This window comes from Falco peregrinus, chromosome 8 (genome assembly GCF_023634155.1).
Source record: "Falco peregrinus isolate bFalPer1 chromosome 8, bFalPer1.pri, whole genome shotgun sequence".
Lineage (NCBI taxonomy): Eukaryota > Metazoa > Chordata > Aves > Falconiformes > Falconidae > Falco > Falco peregrinus.
The window spans coordinates 37,096,256-37,110,126 of record NC_073728.1 but is presented as its reverse complement, the minus strand read 5'-3'; the positions used below and the strand labels follow the sequence as shown (position 1 = coordinate 37,110,126).

The 13,871-nt window shown below is 40.8% G+C and overlaps 1 protein-coding gene across 1 annotated transcript in view; it reads right to left on the bottom strand.

Moving 5' to 3' along the window:
* Positions 1–13,871, bottom strand: part of THSD7B (thrombospondin type 1 domain containing 7B) — a 269,406-nt gene that overhangs the window by 99,303 nt on the left and 156,232 nt on the right. The window contains exon 13 of the mRNA XM_005242364.3: positions 4,071–4,265. Coding sequence (XP_005242421.2) covers positions 4,071–4,265 — 195 coding nt within the window. The remainder of the gene's footprint in view (positions 1–4,070; positions 4,266–13,871) is intronic.

Below are 13,871 nucleotides of genomic sequence, written 5' to 3'. Positions count from 1 at the left end.
CTATTAGCTGCTGCCAGTGCTTTGGTGTGCAAGGACAACGTATTTATCTCCAGGGGCAACCAGAGAACTTGGAAATACTGTTTTGATGGGTACAGCAAGGAGCAAAATGCAAAGTCTTACACTAGGAACAGTCTGCCCAGAAAATGCTTTGTAATTTTATATAATATCATATTTCTCTAATTATCTGATGAACATAAATTGATTGTTTTGTCTCTATTTGCTCGTAATCAATGGTTGCCAGGACAACTTCCAGAAGACTCTACATTAGCCACAACTTCTTCTTTGAGGCTACTTTTCAAATTAGTTAAAGATGCACTCTGCACACAAACCGTGCTTTGAAGAAAACAGAAAAGATAATCCTCAGTAAATTAGTAGGGCTGGAAGGCATTTCAATGGTTATATTTGGTTTTATGTTTTTGTTTGCTCTGTTCCTTCAACAGGTTTTAAAAGGCTCTTTCAGTAGGCGAGTGAAGCAGCAGCATTCAAACAAACCTGTGGTACAGCTCTCCATGCCCTCTTCCTGGAGGACTTCAGACACGAGAAAAGGTCCCGGGTACAAGAAGAAATAATGTAAAGAAGAGAATTCATGCTCCCGGCATCGCCTACAACTGCTCAAGGGAACAAATGTCTGTATACAACCTCTAAAGATAAAATCAATCCTTTTCTTGGCATGGGTTAGCCAACATGACGTGGAACTACCTTTATATGTTGCCTGAGCTCAGGAATGTCTTTGCATTTCACATCTGCATATCCTCACTAACAAACTGCATCTGTATCCCATCCTCAAAATGCTCCTTGGGGATCTTGGCTGCACTAAAAATACTTCTGCAAAAAGCTTTGATCCCAAAAGAAATGTTTTCTTTTTGGTATTGCACACAAATAAGATACTAAAAGCAAAGAACAAGTTATATAACCTAACAACCCTCTTTCTACTCTGAAACCAAGAGTTATTTCGCCACACGTCAGTAAGAGCACAAGTTGGCTGTCATCAATACCTGTCTGCATATAAACATGTACCTCCCAGGAAAAGGGCACTGATTGCAGACCCTTAATATCACTGTCCTTCAAGCCCCAGCTCCTTCAAAATTGTATTTTCAGAGTTCTGGGTAATGGAAATTTTGCCAGCACAAAGGGATAATAAACACAAAGAAATCAAATAGTGCCAACATCTTTGTATTTGTGTGTGTGTGTGTGTGTATATATATATTTACATTTCTATATATGTGTTTATGAGCAAGTTCAGGTAAAGTATAAGAGGTACAACTCCACATACTTCAAGGAAGGTCTTTTAAAAGGCTTTAAATAGATTGGGAGCTCTCTAGTGGCATTTCCAGCATTTTATGTTTGACGAGCTGACAGAAGCCACAAGTACAGCTGCATGTTCTGCATGGTATTAGTAAGCATGGGAATTTGGGACTTGTCCATGTTTTGCCATAATTACATGAAGCACATCAAACACAGGTAAGGATGCTAATAATCTCACACTTATAAGACACTTATTTCCAACATGTTCTGCCATCTGTTTTGCAGGAATCCTCCCTCTAATGAAATTGCTAAGTAAGCCCTACTCTGAGGGCAAAAGTGACATTCATCCCATACTCTTCACAAAGAAGTAGTTTTAGAATTAATGATGGTGATATGTTTATCATCTTCAGAGACAGCTTTAAAAATTACTATTAAAAGCACCATCTCCAAAATTTTCAAGGACATAAATCCTTCAATTAAACAGAAATTTCTTTTTAAAATTATATTTCTAACCAATATTTTATACTAACAAACAAATATTATATGCATTAAGTATTATCAGGTAGTACATATTGTACATACAAATTATATGAAACATTAAAAATACACTTTTCTACAGAAAATGCATTGTATCCATAGCACAGTGAATTAACTCACTGCATTAATTAACTGGACTTACCTAAAAACCGTGTTTTCATTATAATGACTTTGAATTTTGATATGTTCTGTAATAAGCTTTTCGCTTCTTAAGTAATGACCAATTTCATATGTAGAGTCTATGGTTACTTACCAAGTAAAACTAATAATACTATTAAAAACTGAATGGGAGCAAGCAAATACTTAGCAAACAGCTCGCGGATTCCCACTAAATGACATTGTTAATGAACTCCTATAATGAAGCTGAAGCATTCACTTGAGCATAGACAAACACAGTGACAAACAAGGAGGTTCAATTAATTCATGCATGCTTACAGAAAGGTGAAATACAAATGGATAAAGGACTCTTTCAACATCATGAAGTACTTCCCAAAATAGCACTTTCCTTAAATCTTTGGACTGAGTTCCTGCGGGTTGAGAGTTCTTCCACACTTGTGCCTAGCTCCAATTTTCAGGAAGTTTTATGCAAATACAGGTCAGTACTAATCTCACTGACTTCCCCTTTTGAAAAGTGGACAAACCAAAGCCAAATGTCTGATTTGGTCCCTCCTCGCTGCTCTCTGTGGCGTTGTGCTGTCCCCACCCAAGCACGCCTGGGACACCGGCTGCACATTCACCACTTGCCTTTCAGGACACCTTTGCTGGGTGCAAGCTGAGACCACAAGCTCCTTCCTGGCAGGAGGAAGGGAACCCAGCAAGGTCATATGGGAGAGACCGGTGGTGTTTGGTCACAAATGCGGTGTGGCTGAGGAGATAAGCCATCAAAACCTGAACATCAGAAACCATTTCTGCTCCACTTAATTGAATGGATCTATGTCTGATGTAGAATGCAGTAAGAAAGAGGATAGTAGGTAGGACCATACTGTTTTGTAACTTGCACAGATACCTGCAAAGAAAATTGAGGTTTAAAACTACCTGGAAGTAAGTATTCACTTAATTCTTCCATATTTTCTTTAAGATCAGGCACCTATTATTCTGATAGGGATAGAGGATTTCTACTACTACAAGCACACAGGCATTGATACAGAGAACATTTTAGCATATACTTTTTGGCAGAAACAATAGAGCATTGTATAATAATGATTTTCATGTAAAAAAGAAATCTTTATTCTTTAATGAGTCATACTGATTAACAGCAGCTTGAAGCCATTATGTCTGTATACTGTAATTGTTAGTTACTAAAAACGTGGCTCATTCCAGCAGTAACAAACTGAATATAACAAGATAGCCATGCAGCCAGGTACCAGTGAGTCTAGAAGAAAGGAGCAGTGGTAGCCACCATACTTTGCTGCCATTCAGTTCCCAGGCATTATCGCAGCAGATATTTCTACAGCAACATTAGTATTCTACTCCATAGTAGAAGTCTTTGAAGCTTCACCTCTATTAATGGAGCAACTCAAGCCAGCTACACCATAGCTCTCAAAAACAACACAGAAATATTAAAAGATGTGAGTGTTCAGGATAACAAGAACAGTAAGTTTCTTGTAAACCTTCTGAAAACAGTATGATTCATTTTTATTTGACTTAGCAATGCATGGGGGTGTGGGGGTGTGGGGAAAACAACTCTTAACAAAACAAGCAGTTCCATACTCTTAGTATTACAGAGTTTTAAAGCTTTTCGGTTTGGTCAGCATTCAAATAACATAATAACAAACCACAACGGCAAGTATGGGAGACTGCTCCATAAAATAGTTTGAACTAGAGTGTTCAATGAATATATACAAAAGATCAAATAAAAGTGTTTTAATGATACTGTTTTTTCTTTATTCATGGTATTAATTTGCCCTGTTGAACTATTGGATGCTGCTGAGCGCAAAATTCCCCATTTCAAACTTCATCCAGATTTCAACAGCATTAAACAAAAAATCACACTTTTTTATTCTTGTGTACATATTTGCTGCATGCTTCCCACATTAACAGGTCAGATAAACTTGTACAATGCATAGTCACTGTTCTATTTGGTTTATGTCTAAAAACAGCTTTCTGTCACCAAGTTTTTCTGCACTATTCTCATATTAAAATGTGTGTACATAAAGCAGGCAATGATCAGTATCAGCTCAAAAATCGATTAAGGATGATCGCTGTTCTGTCTGGATTTTCCCAAAACACCAACATCAGTCCACAAGCCACAAGTATCACCATCAAACAAATATTATAAAGGATTATACCTGTGAGTGACCGTCTCCTACTTCTAGTTGATTCACAGTCAAACGAGCATGCTGTAAATTTAGACCAGTGGGTAAACGTGCAGTCATCTTTGCAGGGAATGAGACACTCCTGTACAAGAGATGGCATAGCTCCTGCCCACCGCATGCAGTCACCAACATCGGCAGAGTCATCGTGCTCTGACAGGCATGTAACGGCTGGAAAGTAAAGTTACAGAAATCTTTATATTCTTATATATATTGTATTATATTGTATTATACTCTATGCAGTCAGTACTTGTGTTCTATGCAAGATTCACTCTCCTGGGTTAACAGGATAAAGCTGATTTATTTTTAGGTCATTATTAATGCATCACTCAAAGATGTGCTAGAAGCTTCACAAAACAATAAAGACACATTCTTATTTGAGCAGTGTGCTGTCTAAATGATGATATAAATTCAATATTCTCAGAGGCAGTCATTTTACGGGTTGGGGCAACAGTTTAACCCAGGATACACTGTACAACCAAACAAGAAAAGATATAATACTGCGGTTACATGCCATAAAATGTATTTGGTCAAGGCCAGGATTCCCAAGCTGTAATGCAGATGCTACCCATGGAACTGAAACTGTTTCAAAGTGGAAAAAAAATAATATAAGCGACAGCCTCCTTCTCCAAAACTGCCATCTTTTCCATATTTCAGATGAAGGAAACAAATATCTGAACAGCTTTCCCATACAGAGCGGTGACCTCTGCTCTGTCTGAGCAGCAGATGCTACAGCTAGGTGCTTCTTGCAGCAAGGTATAAACACCAGGTCTGCCCCTCCATATCCCTAAATACTGGGCTACCCCTTGTGCTCTCCTGCTCTTTGGTTTCTGCACTTCACTAGAAGCCTGCTTTTACGGTGCATGATAGCTTGCTATAAGAGGACTGGTGAACACATCCATTAACAGAAAAAACAAAAAAACAAGTGCTCTGCAACCTGAAGCACCTTCACACATGGGCAGAGGCAGAGCCACTGAGCACATACCGAGCTTTGCCTTCACACACAGCACTATGAAGGCTGCAGCCCATATTCAGATGCAATGCGTTTCTCTGGTCCCTTGGCCAAGAGCTTTACCAGGTCTCTAGGACTGGGCCATGGCAATACAGAACTGCAGGCACGGGGCTGGGGCTGAGGTCTGTGAATTTGGACATAGATGCCTTTGGGGCCAGGCAAGAGTCAAATGGCATTTGCAAGAGCACAGCCCTGGACTTAGATGCACTGATTTCCCCTCAGTTTTATTTTTGGTCAGTGCCCTTTTCCTTCAACAGTCCTGTCCTTTTTTGGAGACTAGTGGTTAATTTTTCAGGGTGGATAATGGCACTGTATAGCCATGATGGAGGACAAAAGTATTAATGTATAAGTCTGAGTCACAGGAGGCCTATAAAAAACTTGCTAAAGTTTCAGTGAATTAATAATAAGTAATTATAATAAATAAAAATAGCCTGCACATCATGGAGTCTTTCATTTCATTAATAATAATTATTTCTCAAAAAAATCTCCAAGACTATAGGCTATTTATATCTTATATTGTAGGTTAACCAAACCAAAGATAGGTCATGACTTCATTAAAGTAATAAAGTCAGAGACAGAGTTAGGAACTGAATTTGGCACCAAGAGTTTAGTCATGTCAGGCTCTGTGATTTCAGACAAGTCCACACATTGTATCATAAAGCTACAGAAAATGAAATTATTTAATCCAGATTTTATCTAACAACCTGTGATACTATTTTATGGAGATTCCTAAATAATTCAGGTTTCAGAGGCTGCATACATTTTTCCTTGTTGCTAGCGCTTAATGTAACTAGGAGTGCATGAAGAAAAAGGGAAAAATAACTCTGTTTTCTTACAGTTAAAGGATTTACTGGGGTGTAACTTTGTGATGAATACACATGATTCTTGGTTTTTAACTACAGTACTGTATGGGAGCAAGGGATGGGTTGGCAACCACCTGGAAATAAAAAGATACCTTATTAAAATGTAATTAGATTTCTAAGGAAAAAAATCAGCATTTTGAAGAGCATGCAAAAGGCAAGCAATTGTTAAAAGTCTCTTTAGACTCAAGTGACAGTAAATCAGCATATTAATAACTACCTCTACATTGCTGAAAGTTGCCTTTCACTTTCAATCCTCATGACCCTTCCTGGCAGACAGAAACTCGGAGACATTCCCCTTCTCAATTACGAGAGCATGAGGACAGAGGTCACCCCTCTGTACAGGACAGCGGGGTAATTGCCCTCTTCAGGAAGGTTAAATAAGGAACAGACTCTGATGCCCAAGGTCTGTGTAGCCTTGTTACCTTCAGCAAGGACACCAAAGATTTGGCAACACAAACGTGTCCACATGAAGTATGGCCAAGTGTACGCAAACCATCTTCTCGGCATCGCTACAACCACTAGCGCCCGCAGGGATGCGAACAATATCCTACGCCACCAGCCCCATGAAGCAGTATTTGCAATTGCATAATAAACCATCACGTTGCAATGTTTACTACGATCTGACACAAGACCACAATTCATTCCTGACATTTACTAATGGCAACACAATTGATGGAACTTCTAAATATCGATGTTAAACCAGACACTCATGCTGCAATGAGTTATCATCTACTCGCTCCAACTTCTGCACGGAAGTCCTTAATTTTAAGCATACAAATAATTCACTGAGTTCGTTGAGCCTATTTAGATCCTAAAAGTGATGGACATGTAAGGACATATGAGGTCAGGGCAAATATTTGACAGAGATCATGGAGCTTAAAGAAATTAGTGGAAATAGTAAACATGGGTAGAGGAAAGTTAAATTAAAACAAGTAATACAGTGGTTTATACACGTACAAACAGGGGACAAGAAGGAATTGAAAAGAAGAAAATATAATGGATAGTCTAGTAAGAGACCTAAGCAGAGGAAAGGAGGAGGAGGCTCTCCTGTGAGGTGACTGAACTGTGCTCCCCAGTCCAAGAGAGACAGGGAACTGCTGGAGAGGGGCCAGCGCAGGCTACGAAGGTGAAGAGGGGACTGGAGCATCCCCCGGCTGGGGAAAGGCTGAGGGAGCTGGGTCCTTCGGCCCGGAGCAGAGGAGGCTGAGAGGGGATCTCATCGATGGCTGCAAACCCCTTAAGGGCGGCCGTCCAGGGGACGGGGCCAGGCTCTTTCCAGGGGTGCCCAGCGACAGGACAAGGGGCGACGGGCACAAACTGCAACACAGCAACTTCCCCCTGAACAGGAGGAAAAACGTCCTTACCTGGAGTGTGCCGGAGCCCTGGCACAGGCTGCCCAGGGAGCCTGCGGGGTCTCCTTCTCCGGAGACATTGCAGACCCGCCTGGACGTGACCCTGTGCAGCCTGCTCCAGGGAACCTGCTCCGGCCGGGGGAAGGGCTGGCTGACCTCCAGAGGCCCTGCCAACCCCCACCTTCTGTGATTCTGTGATTAGGGACAGGCAGGTGACTGAAAACCCAGAATTGCTTCTCTGCTTTACTTCAGGAATTCTTTTAAGTGCAGATCCTGCTAACTCAATCTGTTCTTCCTGACAGAGCAACCAAGCCTCGGTGTCAGCAAGGAGACAAGGCAGCAGCCAAAGAGCAAGGAATCCAAAAAGCTTTTTTTGATGCCTAACATACTGCCTAAAGAACAAACATACTATTTGCTTCCCATTCTCCTGAACTTTTGTGTTTATCAATGCCAGCGATGCTATTACTAAGCTGGTGAGCCCAGGTGAGCACTTCCTTGGTGACCCAACTGGCAGCTGCATCACTTTGCTGGGACAACAGGCAATTCTTGTTTTACATGCACAAAATAAAATGTCAGCCATGAACATCTGGCACCATTACACACCAAAACCCCACACCTCCTCAGACAGGCCTAAGCAGTTCACTGCATTTCAGTCATATTAGGAGGCAATTCACTTCCATTCAAGAGTCTGCAAACATCTTCAAAGATGATGCCCGTGCATGACTTCTTCAGTCTTAACTGAATTATCTTAAAAAGCCTGAGCTTAATGCGGCTGTTCTTTACAGCACCCCAGTCATAAGAAATGGCAGGATTTCTGCTACATGCTTACAACTATGCTTGAGGTGAGCAGCATGAACTGCTAAAATAAATTACATAATAAACCAAAAGCCCATTAGGGCATTTTAATGGATTGGGAAGGGCCAGACAGGAAGCAGCAGAGCTGGCAGATGCACTCCAGCGGTACATTCAGGAGCTTGTCACCTCATTTCTGCCTGCTGCAAACTTACTTCCCAGTTAAGTCAGCTTTAACTTTTAAGAGAAAAATACTTTTAAATACAGGCACTTCTGGAAACAGAACAAGACAAGTTTGTTTTCAGTGGGCCTTCAGGAAGTTAGTAAAATTACTTAGCCTCCATGGTTTCAAACTACTGACTGGTTTGGCTTTTGTGTGGTTTATGTTGCACAAAAAAATATTTCCCCATAATCCTCAGTTCTGTCACAACGGTTGTAAATAAACTCAGACCACAAAGCCATTTCTGCTATGTAAATATCTTTTTTTTTTTTTTGAAGTGGGATACCACGAGAGGGCAAATGCAGTCCATTTGCAACCCTATGCACTGAGAAAAAAAAATCACATAGTAATGCTAAATTCCTCCTAGACATAAACTCTGATTTCTACCGTCTCTGCAACATTTAAAATGGACACAAACATATGAATACAAACAGCTAATAACAGAACACTGCCAGATAAAGGGATTAAATTATAATATTGATTCACATGAAGAGGGGAAATGCAGGATTTCCTTTTGAACTCCCACTATTCTTTCTTATTACCACCAGTCAATGCCACCAAACTGGAATTAAACACTTGGGGCCAAGCTGCGGGATGGCAATTTAATGCAGCTCTGTTGATATAAAACAACGGCTGGCACAAAAAAAAAAAAATAATCTTGTAACAATAAAAACAAGATCACGAACTAAACTGAAATCTAACCGGGTTTAAAATGCTAAAAGAAAATACCTTTTTTTTTCAGGGAAGGGCTGGAATTGCTTAACAGTGTGGATACACCTGTTAAAGTGCCAACAAAAGTTAGCAATTAATATGAGCAATGAAAATAGCTCCAGATGTAACTGCTTTGCTTCGAGGCATAAGTCAAGTGTTAAATGTACAGCTTGGGGAGGAAATTCTCCCTTCTGCTGGCACAGGGTCCTGTCAGGATACTGAACAAGGACTTCTAACAGGATATTCAGTACAACAGTCTCTGTCTTCTGGCTCTATATATTTACACTCACAAGTGTATGTTTGTATGCCATCAGCTTAGCATATGGCATGCAGAAGCATATGGAAGCTATATTCTTTAACTACATTTGTCTTAAATTAAAATAGCAGACACTTATTCTATAAACTTTTACATGGCGAAATCAAATGTTTGTATGCTGTCAAATCGCAGAAGTGCTGAACGCATCCTTCGATGATGTTACACCATCACCAAAGCAGCATGTCAGCATCAAACTGGAGTAACTCAAGTGCTCTCAGTAGGCACACGCCTGACGTAAGAGCAACACAGATGGTCCTAACAAAAGGAGTGTTTTGAGAAAGAAATATTATAGGCATAGCATTGCATCCAATAAGGAAAGATAACATAAATATAGTTCCTCTTAAGTAAAAATCCAATTACAGACAGTCTTGGTAATCATATTCATTTGCCAAAGTTATAATCAATTCTCCTTGAAAAATGCATTTCAACAGTTTCCAAAGGGTAAAAAGCTGAAGAGTGAGAATATCAACTACAAACCAGTAAAATTATATTGTACCATGGCACTTCAATTTGGGAAACCTAAATTAGTGGTTTCAAAACTCTGGAATTAAATGTCATTAGAACATATGAAAACAATGACTGATAATTCCAGGAAGGTACACTCAGGCCAAACACTGAAACTGAAGCTATGCAGTAGTGTAAATCAAATGGCTGGACTTAGTGCAGGAACAACAGTGTGACCTATAAGGCTAGACAAGAGGTCTCATGCCCAAGAGACGTATACACAATGATGTAATGATCTCTGGCTTCAAATTCTAAGCATGTATGAAACACCAAAGCCAGCATGTAAAGTCAAAGGAATTATTTTAATGTACCTGTTTACCTTCTTATTGTTCAGAAGAATTCTCATTTTGTGTTGCATAATTACTCTCCTTACCCCTCAATGTAACAAGACAACCTATTATTTCTCAGACATATCACTAACAATAAGTGAAAAAGAAGTTCAGGGCTAATACATTAGAGAAAAAAGAAAAAAAATAACTTTAAGGATCCAGGCATGCTGACTATAAGTACAGTCTCATAAGTCAGGATGACTTCATTTATTTTCTATATTTATGCTCCTTTACACTTAAAAGTTTCTCCCAAATCCCAGGTGGAACATTTAAGTTGTGCTTGGTATCCTAACACAACCCCTAATTATAGAAGGCCAGAAGCAGACATAAGAACATAAGTGAGTCCAGAGGAGGCCACGAAGATGATCAGGGGGCTGGAGCAGCTCTCCTGGGAAGACAGGCTGAGAGAGTTGGGGCTGTTCAGCCTGGAGAAGAGCAGGCTCCGGGGAGACCTTACAGCGGCTTCCAGTGCCTACAGGGGCCGCCGAGAAAGCTGGAGAGGGGCTTCTTACAAGGGCGTGTAGTGATGGGACGAGGGGGAATGGCTTTAAGCTGGAAGAGGGTAGATTCAGATTAGATATCAGCAAGAAATTCTTTACTGTGAGGGCAGCGAGGCGGTGGGCCAGGCTGCCCAGAGCAGCTGTGGGTGCCCCATCCCTGGCAGTGCTCCAGGCCAGGCTGGATGGGGCTGGGAGCAGCCTGGGCTGAGCGGGTAGGGGGGTGTCCCTGCCCGGGACTGGAACTAGATGATCTTTAAGGTCCCTTCTGACCCAAACCATTCCATGATTCTATGATTCTATAATAGAAGACATGACATAAGGCTCTCCTGACACTCATATTTAAGTCTAAGGTCCAGATTCTGTAAGAACATAAACATACACTTCATCACTGTTACAGCCCCCTTGGATGCAGCAGCTCTCCCTGCAATGAAGTGTGTCTGAAGTCTGAACTTACAGAACCAAACATGAAGATAACCATTAAAAATAAGTCTGATGAAAAGGATAAATGATGCCAGGAAGGACTTCGCAGACACAAATCTTGTAAAAATAACTGAGGAAGAGCTGGAACAACTAGTTATGCAGCAAAGAAACCAGCTCTGAGATCACCAGATTCACATTTTGTAATTATTAATGATATTGACAGTAGTGCTAAAGGGCTAACAAATGCCACTGAGCAAACAGAGCACTGAATAAACACAGACCCCAACCAACAGTGCCCTACGAACAAACAAAAGGAGCCTGAGATGAGGTTGGGAAGCAATAAAGATGGTAAATATCAACTGAAAAGATAAAGGAAAGCAACTGAAATGATTTGCACGAAAAGGGTTCAGGGAAGAAAAAGTTGGATACAGAGCATTAGCATGGAGAAGTGACGAACAGGGGAAAGTGGAGAAGTTTGGGATAGAATTAGAAGAGAAGAAAGAGAAGCAAGCAAAACTGTAAAGACCCGTCTCAAGTTAAAGGTCCATGTTTTAGCTGCTCTTTGGGTTGGTTTCTTTCTGCAGCCTTCCCACAATAAGGCATGCACGTGGGGAAAAAAGACAGGTTAATCTAGGCACAGGAGCCTCAGAAGAAATGAAGTCCCAGCTGCAGCTTTCTGGGGGCCAGCATGGTGGGAGGCCACCTCCAGTGCAGTCAGCCGTCCCCATGTGCTGCAGAGCTCCCCTGTGGCTACACGTCCTGGGCATTCACCAGGCAGAAGGGGTAACAAGGTCTGCGCACAGGTCTGCACGCCAGAAGCACATGTCCCTCCCACACTGCTCGCTCTTCACGGCTCACAGCCTCTCAGCCAGCACCACCGAGCGAGCACCAGATGAGAGCAGGTTGTCTGAAAGGGATTACATATGTCCAGGGCTGCATATTAAAACCCATAAAATCAGTGCAGACTGACCTCTGTCACTTAATGCCTTAAACTGGCCTCACCGCCGTTCCATTTTAAAATAGCTCAGAGTACAATTATCCTGATATTTATAGATGAGGTTATCAGTTATTTGGTTTGGAATATGTGATTAGAAACACTGTAGGAATTGAGCTGTACATGTCAATTTTTCCAAGCTATGTGACTTGATGTTTTAATCCTTCCTCATCTGTGAATCAAGACTGCCCGCTGTTCAGGGAGAAGTAGCAGAGAAATTCATTGCTATGAAGCCCACTCCTCCCACCCACACACTGAATGCAGAAAACAGGATTGACACATTAATGTCTAGCACTATTTTAATTTTAATACAAGTATTTTCTTATTGCAAGTGGTTCACACTCTGCCTGGCTAGAAAGACAAAATAATATGATTTTTTAATGTTTCAAATTTACTTTGGCCAAAGAATAACTGCAACCTGAATGCTCCTACATTATGCAATCAGTCTAAGGAATCTTTCACAATTTTCCCCTTTTTTTCTAACATTATTATAGGTTTTGAATTGCTTTTAATTTCATTTTCTATTAAAAAGAAAATCAATGGAAGTACATTAGATGATTAATGATAGAAATTATGCTTCTGCTCCTTTCAGAGAACATAACAAAATACAAAAATATGCCTCCTTTTCTTCATCTTTCTCTGCTCCACAATTACTAAAATTACTCGAGTTCAATTTCTTTGTAGTACCTCTCATAAAGTTATATTTAAGATTAATTATTTATTGCTCAACTTGAAAATAAAACTAAGACATCCTGTTATATATACACACATTGAGACCACAGTAAATAAAGAGAATCAAACATGCCAAATAACACGAGAGAGAAAATGGAAAACAAACACATTTACAGTATTTATAGTACCTCAAGTTGGAAGATCACTTAGCTGATTAAGAAAGCACTTGACTTTCTTCTGAAAGCTCTGCCTCAGTTATACATTCACCTGCCAGTGTTTTTAGTGATAGCTGGATGAACTTCAAAACTCCTGCAGCCTGTTTTATTCCAGCCAGGTCCATTTTTTTGCTAGCACCCCATGGTAATCTTCCACAACAGCAGTGGAGAGCTCAACACTACGACCAACACACACAGGGAAGCCAACCTTAGGAAGGTCTCAGAAGACAGTCCTCTAAATTTGTCCAGCCAAATGTCCATTTCAGTCTGCATTTTTTTGGTATTGGATTTGATAAAATTATCCACTTGCATCATCTTTCAGACAACTGGGGATTTGAAAATATTGCATCATGTTGGTTTAGGAAAATACATTTGAAAATCTTGCTCTGGAAGGCAGGCACTCTGCCATTTCTCTCTATCTATCCCTTAACAGTGAAGCGCCGATGCTGAATCCAGAACTCGCACTACCACACCGACATATTTACAGCTCCCCAACTTTATATTTAAAACACTATGATCCAAGGTAACACCTAAAGATTTTAATTGACCCTTCCTCCTCACCTCCCCACTCCCCAGCTCTGGCTCTTCTCATTTTGGCATTCAAAACTCCTCACTGCTCTTGGCTGCTCAGGGAACAGCAGTTAAGCCAATGTGGACATATATGGGCCCTTCAACTGCTTTTCAACTCATCTTGATGTCTCCTGCTCTCACCCGTCCATTCTTCTGCTGCCTGAGTTAATTCTGCCATTAATGCCCAAACCGTCCTGCCAGGCATGCTCCAAAGGCTCAGGTAAGAGCACAAATTAATCAGCCCTTGCATAGGTCTCCTCACTACAAAAAGGGGTTGTGTGGCAGCCTGTTGTCCATTGGGGTGGAT